We start from the raw sequence: 15,056 nt of genomic DNA, 5'->3' as shown, positions 1-15,056 counted from the left end.
GAAATAAACAGTACACAATGTGCGATTAAACAATTGAGCTTTATAATTCTTAATTTGACTACATGGTTCGTAAAGAAACAAAAAAAGAAAAGGGCCCATTCTCCTGAAACAGCCTAATGCGCAAACGTTGGAGCTCACAGTGTGGTCCATTTGCTCCCATCGTCCTCCGAGTGTAGCCGACCCTTGGACCCTCGCTCCTCAGTCCACTCCATCCAGCGGTCTCCCACCTCTCTCCATTCATGTCCTCTCTCTTCATCTCTCCCTGACAAAAGACAGCGAAATCCCTGCTCCCGGACACACAAGAACAACATCCCACTCATTGGCCAACATGCCCCGTTATCTCTAGTCATAACCCAAACATTACTGCTACAGAGAAACCATTACCTTATCCTTAGCAGTGAAACTTACAGAGAGGCCATTACACTAGCAGTGAAACCTTACAGCGTGTTACAATGGTTTCTGCATTGCTTGGTTAACTAGGGAAAGCAGTGGGATCGCCAGGCTTCCTGCTCCCAGCAGCTGCTCCCTCTCCAGTGAGACAGTTATTCCTTGCTAGAAAGCAGCAAGATCCTGAAGTATTATACCAGAATTTTCAATAGATATAAAATCTTAAGTGCATTTTAAAATCCAAAATGTGGAGGAAAATTAGACAAGTCAAAGGGGAGGATTTCAAGGATACACATTAGAAACATAGAAGCATAGAAAACCTACAGCACAATACAGGCCCTTCAGCCTACAAAGCTGTGCTGAACATGTCCTTACCTTAGAACTGCCTAAGGTTACCCATAGCCCTCTATTTTTCTGAGCTCCATGTACCTATCCAGGAGTCTCTTAAAAGACCCTATCGTTTCCGCCTCCACCACCGTCGCTGGCAGCCCATTCCATGCACTCACCACTCTCTGCGTTTATAAAAAAAAAACAACAAACAAACTTACCCCTGACATCTCCTCTGTGCCAACTTCCAAGCACCTTAATACTATGCCCTCTCATGCTAACCATTTCAGCCCTGGGAAAAAGCTTCTGACTATCCCCACAATCAATGCCTCTCATCATTGTATTGATAGGAGTGGCATGGCTGTGTTGGTAAAAAAATGAAATCGAATCCGTAGAAAGAGGTGACATAGCATCAGAAGCTGTATGATCATTACAGGTCGAGTTAAGGAACTGCAAGGGTAAAGAGACCCTGATGAGAGTTCTAGACAGGTCTCTGAACAGTCGCGAGGACGTGGGAATAAATAAGTGGTTGGGGGAATCCACAATGGATCAGATAGTGTTTTCTGAGCTGATGATTCTGTTTCAACTCTTCTTTGAATGTGTTGCCCCACCTGCCTCACGGACAAATTACCCACTAACACCTAATGGAGAATGTAAGCTATTGCTTCGTCTTCGCTGTTCTAAGCTTGGATCACTTTAAAGAACAGATCAATAGTTTTTGCTGACAAATGGTTAGTGCACCATCCAGTTTCAGTAGAGTCCCTTCCAATGTATATGCATGTTTGGGTTTTCTCGATAGGGTACCTTCCAATATATATCCCACGTTCTGGTTTTATGTTTTGGGTGGTATGGTATCTAGCGGTTAGCATTACATGTTACAGTGGCAGTGATTGCAATCCAATTCCCACTGCTGTCTGTAAGGAGTTTGTATCTTCTCCCTGTGACTGCGTGAATTTCCTCCGGGTGCTCTGGTTTTCTCTCACGTTCCAAAGACGCATGGGTTAGGGTTAGTACGTTGTGGTATGCTGTTTTGGTGCTGGAAGCATTGTCTTGGCAACCGCCTACAAACTTTACCCTCTGGCTGTTGACGTGATGTATTTCACTGTTTGCACATATGGCAAATAAAGCTAATCTTTAATCAATGCTGATAAATTGTTCATGCACTACCCAGTTTCAATAGAGTGCAAGTTGGTTCCAATGTATAACCCATGTACTGATTTTATTTCGTATCCTCAGTTAACAAAATCCCTTGTCTTGCGATATCATCCTCTGGCTGCCACACTGACTGACAAGGTAAGAGGGCTTTTTTCAAAGTTGGGCTTGATTGGTAATACGATGAAACCTTTGTACAGTATTTATCGACCTCTCCTTTGATCAAATGTGATTCCCGTCTCTCTTCACCACCCGTCCCTCGATCCAGTTGATGGCGCTACTTACCGACCCTGTGCTAGGAACAGAGGCCGCAGACGGATTCTCCCTGTTGGTGAGCGATTCCTCTGATGTCCTGAACAAGGCCACTCATGCCGACGTGCGCCTCATGTACCGGCAGCGGTTCTTCACCGAGAACGTCCCCAAGTTGGTCCAGGGTTTCCATGTTGCTGGTAAAGGTGAGTGAGGCTCCAGTCACAGAGAGGCAGGTTCTCAGATGGAGTTGCCAGTGGCACCAGTTTGATGAACATGTGGTTGGTCAGATTGGACTAACCTTGTGGGCACTGTGGTCAGCATGGATGAGTTGGGCCGAAGGGCTTGCTGTACTATTCTAATGAACACTTGCATAGCATTTGATGTAGGACCATTAGTGCAGTAGTGTGTAGGTCAGGCACTCACACAGTGTCCAGGGAAATCGGTAGCATTTTCCCATATTGATCCTTGGACTCTGGCAGCGTAACGTCCAGGTTTGTGTTTGTGTGTACAGGGTAATTCAGGGAATTTAAATTAATAGACTATAAGACTTGAACAGAATTAGGCTTTTCAGCCCATTGAGTCCTCTCCATCTTTCCCTCTTAATCCATTCTCCTGCCTTCTCCCCATAAACTTTGACACCCTTTCGATTAAGAACCTATCAATCTTTGCCTTAAATATACCTCCTCAAGTAACTTGGCCTCTACAGCCGTCTAGCAGTAAATTCCACAGATTCACCGCCCTTTGGTTAAAGAAATTCCTCCTCATCTCTGTTCTACTCATTACTCAGTATGTGACTGAGTATTGTTCAGTAAAAGGCAAGGTTCTTGTCCTTGGAACTTGTTTGCTTGTTGATTCATTCAGAGAATCAGCATGGTAATATGCCTTTGTAGCCCAATAAGCCCGCTCTGCCCAATTGACCAATTAGTTAACTAAACCATCCATCTTTGGAATGTAGGAGGAAACTAGAGCACCCAGCAGAAATACGTGTGGTCAAAGGGAGCTGGCAGAGGTGGAATTGATCTCTGGTCCCTGTTATTACTCTGGTAATAACGATGCGTTAACTGCTACGCTACTGTGTCACCCTTTTACATTTTTCTGGGGGATGTTTCTATTCATTTCCTTGGGGGTATGGCTGTTGTTGTAAGGTAGGGTTTATTACCACGAAGTCTGCAGAGAGAAGGAAAGGGAGAAGGGTTGAGCGGACTAGCATTGCATAAAATGATGCGTGTCTGGGACCGTCAGTGTCTGGTTGAAGGAGCACGAGAAACCAGTCCCCTGTCTATGAATGATTGGTTCCTAGTGATCATTCTTTCTGGATCTTTTGTTAACCAGCTCAGAGCTACCTGCCTGCCTCTTGGCACTGGTAAGCTATAGAGTTGCTATACTCACTCTAATGCTCCCAATGGGCTTTTGCTTTGTTACAGATAACAAGTCGAACTACCTTAAAGCACTCTCTCACGTGCTGAACAGTTTACCCAAGCAAGTACTACTAACAGAGCTCCCGTCGGTCAGTATAAACGTGATGCTCCTCTGGAATGTGGATGTGATTGTACCTTCAGCCATCTGAGGTTATGTGCTGCTTGTCCATGATTTGAACCTCTTCTCTTTCCTCTGTTCCACCGCCTCCATCCTCTAATACACCATTTGACAGATACTTGGGTCTCCTGAATACACATTTAGAATGTCGCCACAGGTTATTGTGAGGAAAGCTAGCCCCTAGTGTGGGCATTGGGTTCATGAGCTTCTAGCAATCTGAATTTTGTGCTCAGTACATCTCCGTGACTTGCTTGTGAGTTTGTACTGTTCATTGTACATAAAACTAGAACCCTTCGTATTGCAGGTGACATGAAGGTTGATGGTGTTATGGATAGTGTAGAAGTTCACTGTAGATTACAACAGGACGGGATAGGGGCCAGAGCTGGACTGATGTGGCAGATGGATATCAGTCTGAAAAAGAGTGAAGTGGTGTCCTATGGAACATTGAATGTGAAGGTAGAGTACAAGGTTAATAGGATTCTTAGCAGTGTGGAGGAAAAGGAGGATCCTGGGGTCCACATCTATAGATCCCTCAAAGTTGCCATGCAAGTGATAGGGTGGGGTGGTTAAAAAGGCATATGGTGTGTTGAACATCATTGGTCAGGAGACTGAGTTAAGAGCCGCTAGACAATGTTGCAGCACTACGAAACTTTGGTTAGACCACACTTGGAATATTGTGTTAAGTTCTGGTCACCTCATAAGAAGGATATGGAAGCTTTAGAGAGGGTGCAGAGGAGACTTACTTGGATACTGCCTGGATTAGAGAATATCTCCTTTAAGTGTAACCTTTGAAATATTCCCATGCCAGAAGATTTGGACTTGAATGTTTAATGTTCAAATATTCCATCCATCCAGAGTCTTTTATATTCACCAAATATTCTGCTAACAGGAATCATAACAGTTGATACTGATTAGACCTGCATCATCTTGTCTATCAGCAGTTACTGAACCCATTCTGAGATCTTTATGCCATCCCTAGCCTATGGATATTAGTTTGCCTGCTCCTTGTGATTGGCAGTAGTTTAGATTAGGCAAGTATGCTTGGTGGCATGAACTTTGGAGGTAATAACTATGGTAATTGGTGGTGTGTGTGTGGGGGGGTTGGAGGGAGGGGGAGTAGGTGCTTGCTCTGGATGGATCTGTGACATTGAAGCTCACTGAAGTTGGATAAGTTTGTGTTCATACCTGACATATTCTTGCTTTGTTCATTGTTCCTTTCCTCTCCTCAGCTGTTGACTTTGTTGTTGGAGGCCTTGTCTTGCCCAGACCAAGTGGTCCAATTGTCCACTCTAGGATGCCTACATCCCCTGTTACTGGAGGCTCCACAAATCATGAGTTTGCACATTGAGACCTTGGTAAACAAGCTGCTCAGTCTGACTACGAGTCCTGCCATGGTACGTACAGAGAACGATGCAAGAATTTGAACACTTTCCCATCTTATTCTTGATATCTCTCCTCACTGTATCCAGGAACAGTGGTCGAGGATCCCTTATGGTTATGGGCACTTTGTAATGTGCTTTCAGACACTCAGAATCTGACATTCACAGATAATTCAAAGCCTCACTGTGCGTGTGTGTTGATTTGACCCATCAGAGTTTTTTTTTATCTTGACTAGAGCAACCCAGGTTTATGCTCTGCATAGAAGAATGTAAATGTGTCTGGAATATGGGGGAGACTGCTGGTCCGGGTAACGTTGCAATGAGTTGGTCTCTGGGCTCTTGCTGGGCCAAGACAACGGAGAGACCCTGAAAGCCAGACAGGGGAATTTCAGCTGGTGTCTGTGTTGTGGATGTAATCTTCCAAATCTTGGTCACAGAATCATCAGTCTGGTATACTGTGTTGGCTATTTGTCTTTGTATCTGCGTCTATCACCAACCCAGGTAGTATGTTCCACATACATACCACCCTCTGTGCTTTAAAAAAAAACACCCTTAAATTTTCCTCTATACACCTCAACGGATGTCCTCTAGTATTGGTCATTGCCACTCTGGGGGGAAAATGGTGCTCTCTGTTTATGCCTCTGATAATCTCATACACAACTATCGTTGCCTCTCATCCTCCGTCACTCCAAAGAGGAAAGCCCCAGCTCGCTCAGCCTTAACATGTTCTCTAATACAGGAGGCATCCTGGTAAATCTCCTATTAATCCAGCTTCCGTCTGGCCTTTATAATACTTCCCTAGTTCCTCGTGCAGATTCTCATCCCTCTGCCCCTTTTCAAGCATCAGACTCTGGATTGTGGCAAGTTCATGTGAATCTGGCATATTTTTTGTCAGTTATCTAGAGTCTGTGAAAATATTTCAGTTTTCTTTTTCAACAGACAGCTAAGCTTATCCTATTTGTTCACTTGAGCTTTGTTCTTGGAATTAGAATTGGTTTATTACTGTAACATGTACTGTGATGTACAATGAAAAGCTTGTATTCGATACTGTTCATACAGATCAAATCATGGCACAGTACATTGAGCTAGAATAAGATAAAACAATAACAATGCAGACTAAGGTATAAATGTTACCAAAAGAGTGTTATGCAGGTAAACAACGGAGTGCAAGGTCATAACAAGTTAGATTGTGAGGCCAAGAGGTCAGTTCGAGAATAATAAGACTTGTTACAAGCTGGTCCCTGCAGATCCGCATCTGAGCAGAGATGACTTGATGTCCATGGTGAGTCAAAGTTCTGTGAGTGGTATTGTGGAAAGGATTGCCTGCTTACTGATACTGGTTTGTCTCTGCTTTATTGTAGAAAGTCCGTATTGCCTCCTTGCAATGTATGCACGCATTGACGAAACTGCCCACACACGTGGTAAGGCCTGTACAATTCGTCAAGTATTACTTTACCTTTTACACGTGCATTGACTTGAATTGGGCTTTGTATAAGTTGGGAGGAAAAGCTCAAACACTTTTCTTTGTAGCTGAAGCAAATTTTCTCCTCTAATGTATTCTTTCCCTTTCTCCATGTTGACCCCTTGTTGATCAGTCAAGGACCTTGTGGTGCCTGCCCATGCATCAGCCTCCCCACACTAAACAAAGTCATGCACAGGCATTCTTCATTAAAGGAATCCACCCTGACATCCATGGCAATTAACGAGTGGTGAAGGGGTAGGAGAGTGACGTCTGGAAATCCCTAGTTCCCACACCGGACCCGAATATGTGCATCTTAGATTAGTCTCTTCGGCCACCTTCGGACCCACCAATTGACAGCGCCTTAGGAGAACATCAAACTCGACTCGAGTGATTGCATTTCACTACCCTGCAGTTTTAATCCTTTCAATCCTAAATCAGAATATCCTCTTAAAACATAACTAATTCCACTGTTATTTTGGGACAAGTAGAGTTAAAATCAGAGTCAGGTTTATCATCACTGGGATATGTTGTAAAATTTTTGTGGCAGCAGTACAATGCAAGAGAAAAATTACAGTACAAGACAAAAAGTGTCACCAAAAGTGCATCTGCAAAGGTTTCATACATTCTTGTAGAAATGTAAAGCTTTCTTTTGAAGCATAGATGAGCACGTTCACCACGACCCCTTACTGGTGTCAGATAGAGTATTACCTCATTGCTTTCCTGTGGGGAAGATGAGCTTATACTTAATCTTTTCTTTTCAACTTGTCTTCCCTCCGCAGATCCTTCCATATAAAGCCCGGGTGATTCAAGCCCTAGCCAAACCCTTAGATGACAAGAAACGGCTGGTGAGGAAGGAGGCGGTCGCAGCTCGGGGAGAATGGTGAGTGTGGACTGTGGGGGGAGAATGGAGCCTCTGTTTGCTGTCGTGGTCTAATCCATTTACTGAGCGTGGGAGGGCAAAAGGGAAATTATTTAGTTGGACTTTCCTGCAGTAGCAAACTGATCACTAACACAATAACACAAATTATTAATAACACAAAAGATTCTGCACATGCTGGAAATCCAGAGTGACACACACAAAATACTGGAGGAGCTCAGCAGGTCAAGCAGCATGTAAGGAGAGGAATTAACAGTTGACATTTTAGGCTGAGACTATTCATCAGGAGTACTGCAGAGTTCCTCCAGTATTTTGAATGTGTTATATTTGGTTGTTATTTTTCATTATCTATATCTTTGTTTAAAAAAAAATGTTAGTTGTCCACTCTTTTTCCCAATTTATCTCCCAGTCTTTGGTGGATTCTGACATTTTAATCTAGGGTTCTTTCAGAAGTCAGGAAAGAGGCACAAAAACCTGTTGCTTCACAATTGTTTTATTAAACATTGATAGAAAAAAGGAAAGTTGAAATGGATAGTAACAGGAACAGACACTGGCAACAGAAGGCAGAACAAAATCTTAAAGCTAAAGAGACTGAGATGGTGTTGCCTTATGGTCAGCTATTTTTAAACTCCATACATAAGAAAAATTCATAGATAAGAGTCAACCAATAAGATGGTCCTTATTCAAATAATGCGGTACCAAGAGAAGCTTCCAGATCTTTCCAGAATTATACCAATATGACTACTAGGAGATGCACTGAACAATTACATATACTGTACATACTGTGGCCACCAGGAACTGTTACCTGTATATAAGAACTACTTAAAGTACAAGCAGACAATTAATTGTTAAACTGCAAAGAAAATAGCGATTTATGAGTCTAAGAATTAAACAGACAGATCCAACACCTTCCAAAACTAATTGTGGGCTTTGCTTCAGGTTTCTTTTAGGGAGCCCGGGTAGTTGATATTCACCCAGAGCAGCGGACCCGAGGAAGCAGACAATCAGCCGAAGCCCAGTCTTTTCCGTACGTCTGCAGCTCAGTGACCTGTCCGACATGACGTCCCAAACCACAGAAACTGCAGGAAAATTCAAAACCTCTCTGACAGCGACTTGCGACTGAGGTGGAGACTGAAGCGATGAAGAGATTGCACTTTGATGCTTAACCGTTTTGTTTTCGATTTTTTTTTTTATTTTTAACCAAATGTATAAAGAAGCACATTTCACAGAGCACCCATGGGGGCCTCAGAGCCCAGTGTGATAAGTACCCTTGCAGGATACAACAAAGCCAACTCAACAACTCTGATTGAATCACTTTCATTGTTCCAGCAATGGAGTAAGGACTGTGTGGGGAAGAAACCAACAGATGGAGGGCTGAGGCGTTGAGCACATGTTGAAGAATCACCTGTTCACAGCTGATGGATAGTTCCACTCCTGAGCTGCACCGGGAAGGACTGGGCCCAGCAGTGTAACCCAGATCAACAAGTTCAAATAATTTATATTTAGAATCCCAGATACGTGGGAGTGAGTTTTGAGCTGGAATCTAAGCTAAGATTTGCATTTTTACGTCATGGATTCCTACAAGTTTCTTACACGAGATTGGAATTTAAATGCAAATTACAGCTTTGAAATTTCCGTTATGAACAGAAGTTTGTTTTAACTACGCCTTTCGGCAACCCCTGCTGATGATCATGAAGAGGCTAGATGGGTGTGCAGTTACAAGTGCCAGTGTTACTCATCTAATATGCAAGATGTGGCTGTGTGGTTGAAGCTGTTTGGTGTTGGATGGTACCCTTTAAGACTGCATGGTTGAGGTCTGAGTGAGCAGAGTTTGTGCTGGAGAGAAAGTTTGATGGTTGTCAATTGCTTAATCTAGAAATGATCAGGGTGAAGTACATATTTTAAGCTACTAAAAGTGACAAAGCTATAGCCTGCCAGAACAGAGACATAGAACACAGAACATTATAACACAGTTCAGGCCCTTTGGCTCATGATGTTGTGCCTACTCAAAGATCAGTTTAATCCTTCTCTACATAGCCCTCCAGCTTTTCTATTCAAGAGCTTTTTAAATGCCCATAACGTATCTACCTTTACCACATTAGGGACATTTAAAACAACTCTTCAGGCACATGCGTGATAGAAAAATGGAGGTTCTGTAGGATGAAGGGTTAGGTGATTGGGTAATTAGTCTAGAAGGGCTACAATGACTGTGGTAGCTAGTGGATTGCATTTATTGACGACCTGATGGCCAGCCAGAGTGGATTTGATTAAGCTGGATACAAAACTTGCCCTAAGCAACCTCCAGTCACCCATCTGATGCATGAGTGTGACCAGAGAGTCCAGTGTGTGCATTTTCTGGCTTATTGATCATGAGAGAAGGTCGCACCATGTGAGCAGACCTTAGGGTTGTATTCCTGGCTCCCTCCCTTGCTTCCTGCTCGGGGGTCGTGAGCCTTGGGTTTGGTGACATGAATGTCTCTTCTATGCTGACTCTCCAGTCTGAATCAGAATCATGTTTTTTTTTATCACTGACAAATGTCATGAAATTTGTTGTTCTGTGGCAGCAGTACAGTCAAGACAAAAGTTATTGCAACTTACAAAAATAAATAGTGCAAAAGATCTCAGGAATCCACAGGTGGGATGATGCATGACGAAGGCAATAATTGAGATTAAAAGCACAGATTTCTGGAATTACTCAGCAGATGTAGAGAAAGAGAAACGTTCAATATTTCAGATGGATAACTTCATTGGAAAGGCGTGAAGAAAGGAATTAACTTGGAACATTAGCTCTGTTTCTCTTTCTACCAATCCTTGATCAAATTATTTATTTCATTTTCATGATATATTTCAGATTTCCAGCATCTATAGTTTTTGTGCTTTTCACAGTAGCATTGGTCTTCTGGCTAATGTTTGATCTGAGTTCCTGAAATGGCTCAGGCAGCCTCTGGCCTACACCAAAGCGCCAGCTGTTTAGGATTCCAGCATGGTCACAGTCATTGGCTTCATGGAGGTGGGAATGTCGGGGTGTTCCTCACACAGTGAGAACTGATTTGGAGACAAAACATCAAAAATATATGGTAGCATTGCGTAAAGGGGTTAAAACCTGTACCGATATTAGGCAGCATCTGGATTGGGTAAAGAAGTGATTCTGTGAGTGATAACTATATCCTGTGTCGCATTAAATAACTGTTTCGTGGGTATCCTTTAGTCTGGTCCCTCACTATAGAATTGCTTCTTTCTATCAGTGACCCACAGCAGCCTTACTTTCACATCACTGATAAATCGCTGCTTGTTTGTGTAGACCAAAAGAATTCACACGGTATTTCTCTTTGTTGCAAGCTGAGGTCAACAGGGGAAGCACTCATCCTATAACAAATGCTCCTTGATCCAGTTTTTGTTTGTTCTTATACTGTTAACCAATCTGCTTCCCCCCGCCCCCAATATCGCTACCCTGTGTGCACTGTGTATACATAGTGAAGTAAACCTTTTGCTATGTCAAGATTCATTACCCATGTTTTATTAGAGCTGTGTTCAGTTCTGTTTTTACCTTGTATCTACAATGGCAAGCTTCCATGCTGGAGTGTATTGAAGTTGTTGCTAGGCTGGTAACCAGATACAAGTTCACTTTAGCCTGCAATTTGTTGTCAGGCCAGTTCAGCCTGTTACAGACATTCACCGCCTGGTACCAACCCAGTTGGGTTCCCCTTTAGCTCACTATTCCATCTCTTTCACACCACCACCCCCCCCCCATCTCTCTCAGCTATGGTACAGAACCAAGAATTCACTATTCTCTACGATGTATTTGCTATCCCAAGCTATAGTTAGTGTTTTCCAATACTGCCCATGAGTGTTCGGCAACTTATATTTGCTCTCTGCACACCAACTCAGTATTATTTCTTGGGAGCTTGGTTCAAGGGTATTTATTGTTTGTCCCAGACTGCCCTGGAGGAGGCACTGGTGAGCTACCACCATGAAACACTGCAGACCTGGTGAAGGTGCTCCTTCAGTCCTGCAGGGAAGGGGTTTCCAGGGTTTCTATCCAGTGCTGTAATTCCAAGTCTGAATGGTGAGCGATTTGGAAGGTGAGATGGTGATGGCGTTTGTATACACCTGAAGTTCTTGTAGAGCCAGTGGGTTTGGAAGGTATAATCAGAGTAGCCTAGGCAAATGACTGCATTGGACTTTGTGGATGATGCACAGTGCTGCAGGAAACAAACATTTAGGGTTGATTTATCCTCAACAGCAGTGAGCAGCCAGAGAGTTAGAGCTGCACCTCTCCGGGCAAGCGAAGAGCAAACTGTTGCACTCCTGACATGTGCCTTCTTGACAGTGCAGAGTCCTTTGGGTGCCAGGAAGTCCCAGAGCACTACAACACAGAAACAGGCACTTTGGCCCATCTGCTTTGTGCTGAACTGTTCTCCCTAGGCCCATCTACCTGCACCTGGACCGTTACCCTCCATGCCCCTCAATCAAGTACTTATCCAACCTTCTGTTAAAAGTTGCAATCGAACCCACATCCACCACTTCCACTGGCAGTTTGTTCCACATGCTCATCATCCTCTGAGTGAAAAAGTTTCCCCTCATGTTTCCTGTAAATATTGCACGTTTCACCCTAAACCTATGATGTCAAGTTATAATCTCACCTAACCTCAGTGGAAAAAGCCTGCTTGCATTTATGTTAGAGCCCTCAAAATTTTGTATACCCTTATCAAATCTCCCCTCATTCTCCTATGCTTTAGCGAATAAAGTCTGCACCAATTGAACCTATAGCTTAGATCCTTGAATCCATGTAAATTTTACTCTTTCAGTCTTATTGATACCTTTCCTGTAGATACACAACTGCACCCAATACTCTAAAATTTGGCCTCATCAACATCTTGTACGTCTTCAGGGTAACATCTCAACACAAGGTGAATTGCTTGCTCTGGGTTCTCAGAGCCACAATATTTGTGTCTAAAATCATTGGGTTTCTGTCATTAGTGACCCCCAGAATGGCTTTGGTGTGATAGCAGCAATAATGCTATCCAGGTTTGCCTCTCCTTGGAGATGGTTACCGTGTGCCATTTCTGTGGATTAAATGTAATTTTCACTTGTTAGCCTATATCTGCGTCCTGCTGCACAAAGGCACAGACTCCTTCATTTATTGATGAGGTGTGAAACAGACTGAACATTATTAAAGAACTCCTGCATTGATGTGCTGAGGCCAGGTTGGTTGACTTCCAATGACCACATCTTCCTTTGTGTGTGGTGGGAAGTGGAAATCTTCCTTCAGTACATCAACACCAGATGCTGCAGATACTGGAAATCCTGAGCAAAGTACTGGAGGAACTCAGTAGATCAGGCAACATCTATGGAGAGGAATAAACAGTCTTGCTTCTTTTCCCATCCTTTCCAGTCCTGACGGTCTTATCCAGGAAACATTGACTATTTATTCCTGTCCATGGTTGCTGCCTGACCTGCTGAGTTCCTCCAGCATTTTGCATGTTTCTAAGTACATTCACCAACAGACGTTGCATCCTGCTTCCAAAGCTACAAAGGGACAATACCGTCTTGCTGGAAATGTGAAATCAGAAACAAGATGCTGGAAAGACTCAGCGGATTAGGCTGCATCTGTGGAGCGAGAAACGTAGTTAATGCTTTAGGTGTGCTGCAGATCATCAGACCCGGGAAATTTGTAAAAGGTTTTAAGCAAACAGACCAGTGGGTGGAAGCGATAGGAAAAGAGGAAAGGACTTATAGTACAATGGGTGGTCATGGAACAAGTGAGGACATAGTGGCATTGTTGAACCTAGGACTGAGACTCAAGGGATTAATTAAACTCTGGCTCAGACTTTCCCAGTGAACTGGGTGCTCTGTATTTCCTCTTACCAGGGGAGAGGAGGTTGTTAGCATAAGCATTGCAAAGCAAAAGAAATTGAACATAGGTTTTGAAAATTTAAAAAAAAACAACTGATCTTGAAATCGAACATTTTAATACACTCAGCCAAATCAGGCACCATCTGTAGAGAGGGAAACAATATTAGTATGTGGGGTTTATCACCTTCATCAGAACCCATCTGCAGAATGCAGCCTGATTGATTCACTGTTGTGTTTATCACTGAACAAACTCATGGATCCTGTTACCTGGAAGGGTTACACGGGGGTAATAATAGGAGGAGGTAAAAAGGCACACATAAATGTCACATCTGTCCAGGAAGATTCTGTTGGGATGGTCCAGGAATGGATCAGTGTGCCGTGGAGTGTATGCATGTAAAGTCACCCAGGGAATCAGAGATGCAGCCAGTTATCCTTTGCGGCAGATTTTAAATTTGCCACAGCGGCATGCTCTTGACCATCCCAAACATTGCAAAAGCCATCATTCGCACTTCCAGAAGTCTTCCAACTTCAGGTGAAATTTCAAATCATTTCAACTCCATCCTAACTTTCTCTCTCGCTGCCGCTTCTGCTCTTCAGATCATTTGACCATTTGTAAAGGTGTTCCAGTGGCTGCTATTTTGGATTCGTGGTTGCCTGCCTGCTTGCAGCAGGAAAGGCTGTGCATAGAGAAGAATTCATTATTCTACTCTTAACCAACTCTTGCAGGGAGGCTTCTCACTCAACACTGTTCCTTGCTCCTGGGTTTGACAGGTACATTTATAAGATGCTCTGTGCACAAAGAGCTGCTTTTCCATGGAACAAAGGAGGCTTTGATGAGACTGACAAATAAGAATTAACTAGGTTCCAGCTAACTAGTTTACAAAGTGTGTGTGTATTTGCAGTTGTCTGCACAACTAATATAAATGTAACTTCTAACTGGAGGAATAATGAACATAATGGAAAAACAGGTTTTCCCCACCAAGAATAAACTAATAAATTTAGAGTGCCATGATAAACACTCTCAGTTGGTTGTCCTGTTTCTCCTTGAATATATTGTTGGAAGCTGGGGTGTGGAAATGTGTCTTGGCATGTGGGCTTCCCATTGCTAATAGTATTAACTTCAATTACCATCCTTCATGGGCTTGTCTTTCCAACCAAATAAGCACATTTGAAATATGATCCATTTTGCTGCAAGATTCACACAATCAGCATTGTGATGGTGAATAGAATCATTTGTTGCACTGTTTATTTGAAAGGGAGCAGGAGCTTTCCTATCCACGGTTCTCGATCTCACCCAGGAAATAGTTTGCTTGTGTAGTCCTTTACACCAGTATTTGACTCGGTGCTAAGCTAAGTTAAATCTCAAGTCTTTGCCAATGGGGCAGAACAACTGCTTGACAGGAGTTCCAGCCATTGAACAACTGACCCAGGTTCAGACTGCGCCACTCTGAGGTAGTACATAAATGTAAAACAGTACAGTACAGCACAGAAACAGGCTTTCAGCCCACGTTATGCCGAACCAGCTAAAAAAGTAAATCAAAAACACCCAAACACTAATCCCTCCTACCGACACCATGTCCATATCCTTCCATCTTCTTCACATTCACGTGGCTATCCAAGTATCTCAAAAGTCTCTAATGTATTTGCCTCTACCACCATACCAGGCAGCACATTCCAGGCATCTATGGCTCAGTAGCAAACATACCCTGACATCCCCTTTGAACCTACCCCCTCTCACCTTCATTGCATGCTCTCTGGTATTAGACATTTCTACTCTGGGAAACCTTCATCTGGTCAGGGAGAGTGAGAAGGTGATAGAGAGGAGCTA

At 43.3% G+C, this 15,056-nt stretch overlaps 1 protein-coding gene across 2 annotated transcripts in view; it reads left to right on the top strand.

Moving 5' to 3' along the window:
* mms19 (MMS19 homolog, cytosolic iron-sulfur assembly component) overlaps window positions 1-14,252 on the top strand; it is a 71,388-nt gene extending 57,136 nt beyond the window's left edge. For both annotated transcript variants that reach the window (XM_072239005.1, XM_072239004.1), the window contains 7 exons: window positions 1,951-2,007; window positions 2,135-2,321; window positions 3,543-3,625; window positions 4,884-5,048; window positions 6,395-6,454; window positions 7,275-7,375; window positions 8,312-14,252. In XM_072239005.1, coding sequence (XP_072095106.1) covers window positions 1,951-2,007; window positions 2,135-2,321; window positions 3,543-3,625; window positions 4,884-5,048; window positions 6,395-6,454; window positions 7,275-7,375; window positions 8,312-8,339 — 681 coding nt within the window. In that variant the 3' untranslated portion in view covers window positions 8,340-14,252. The remainder of the gene's footprint in view (window positions 1-1,950; window positions 2,008-2,134; window positions 2,322-3,542; window positions 3,626-4,883; window positions 5,049-6,394; window positions 6,455-7,274; window positions 7,376-8,311) is intronic.
* Window positions 14,253-15,056: the final 804 nt, after the last annotated feature.

The sequence above is a fragment of the Mobula birostris genome, chromosome 21 (genome assembly GCF_030028105.1).
Source record: "Mobula birostris isolate sMobBir1 chromosome 21, sMobBir1.hap1, whole genome shotgun sequence".
Taxonomy (NCBI): Eukaryota; Metazoa; Chordata; class Chondrichthyes; order Myliobatiformes; family Myliobatidae; genus Mobula; species Mobula birostris.
This window is presented reverse-complemented; position numbering and strand designations above follow the sequence as displayed.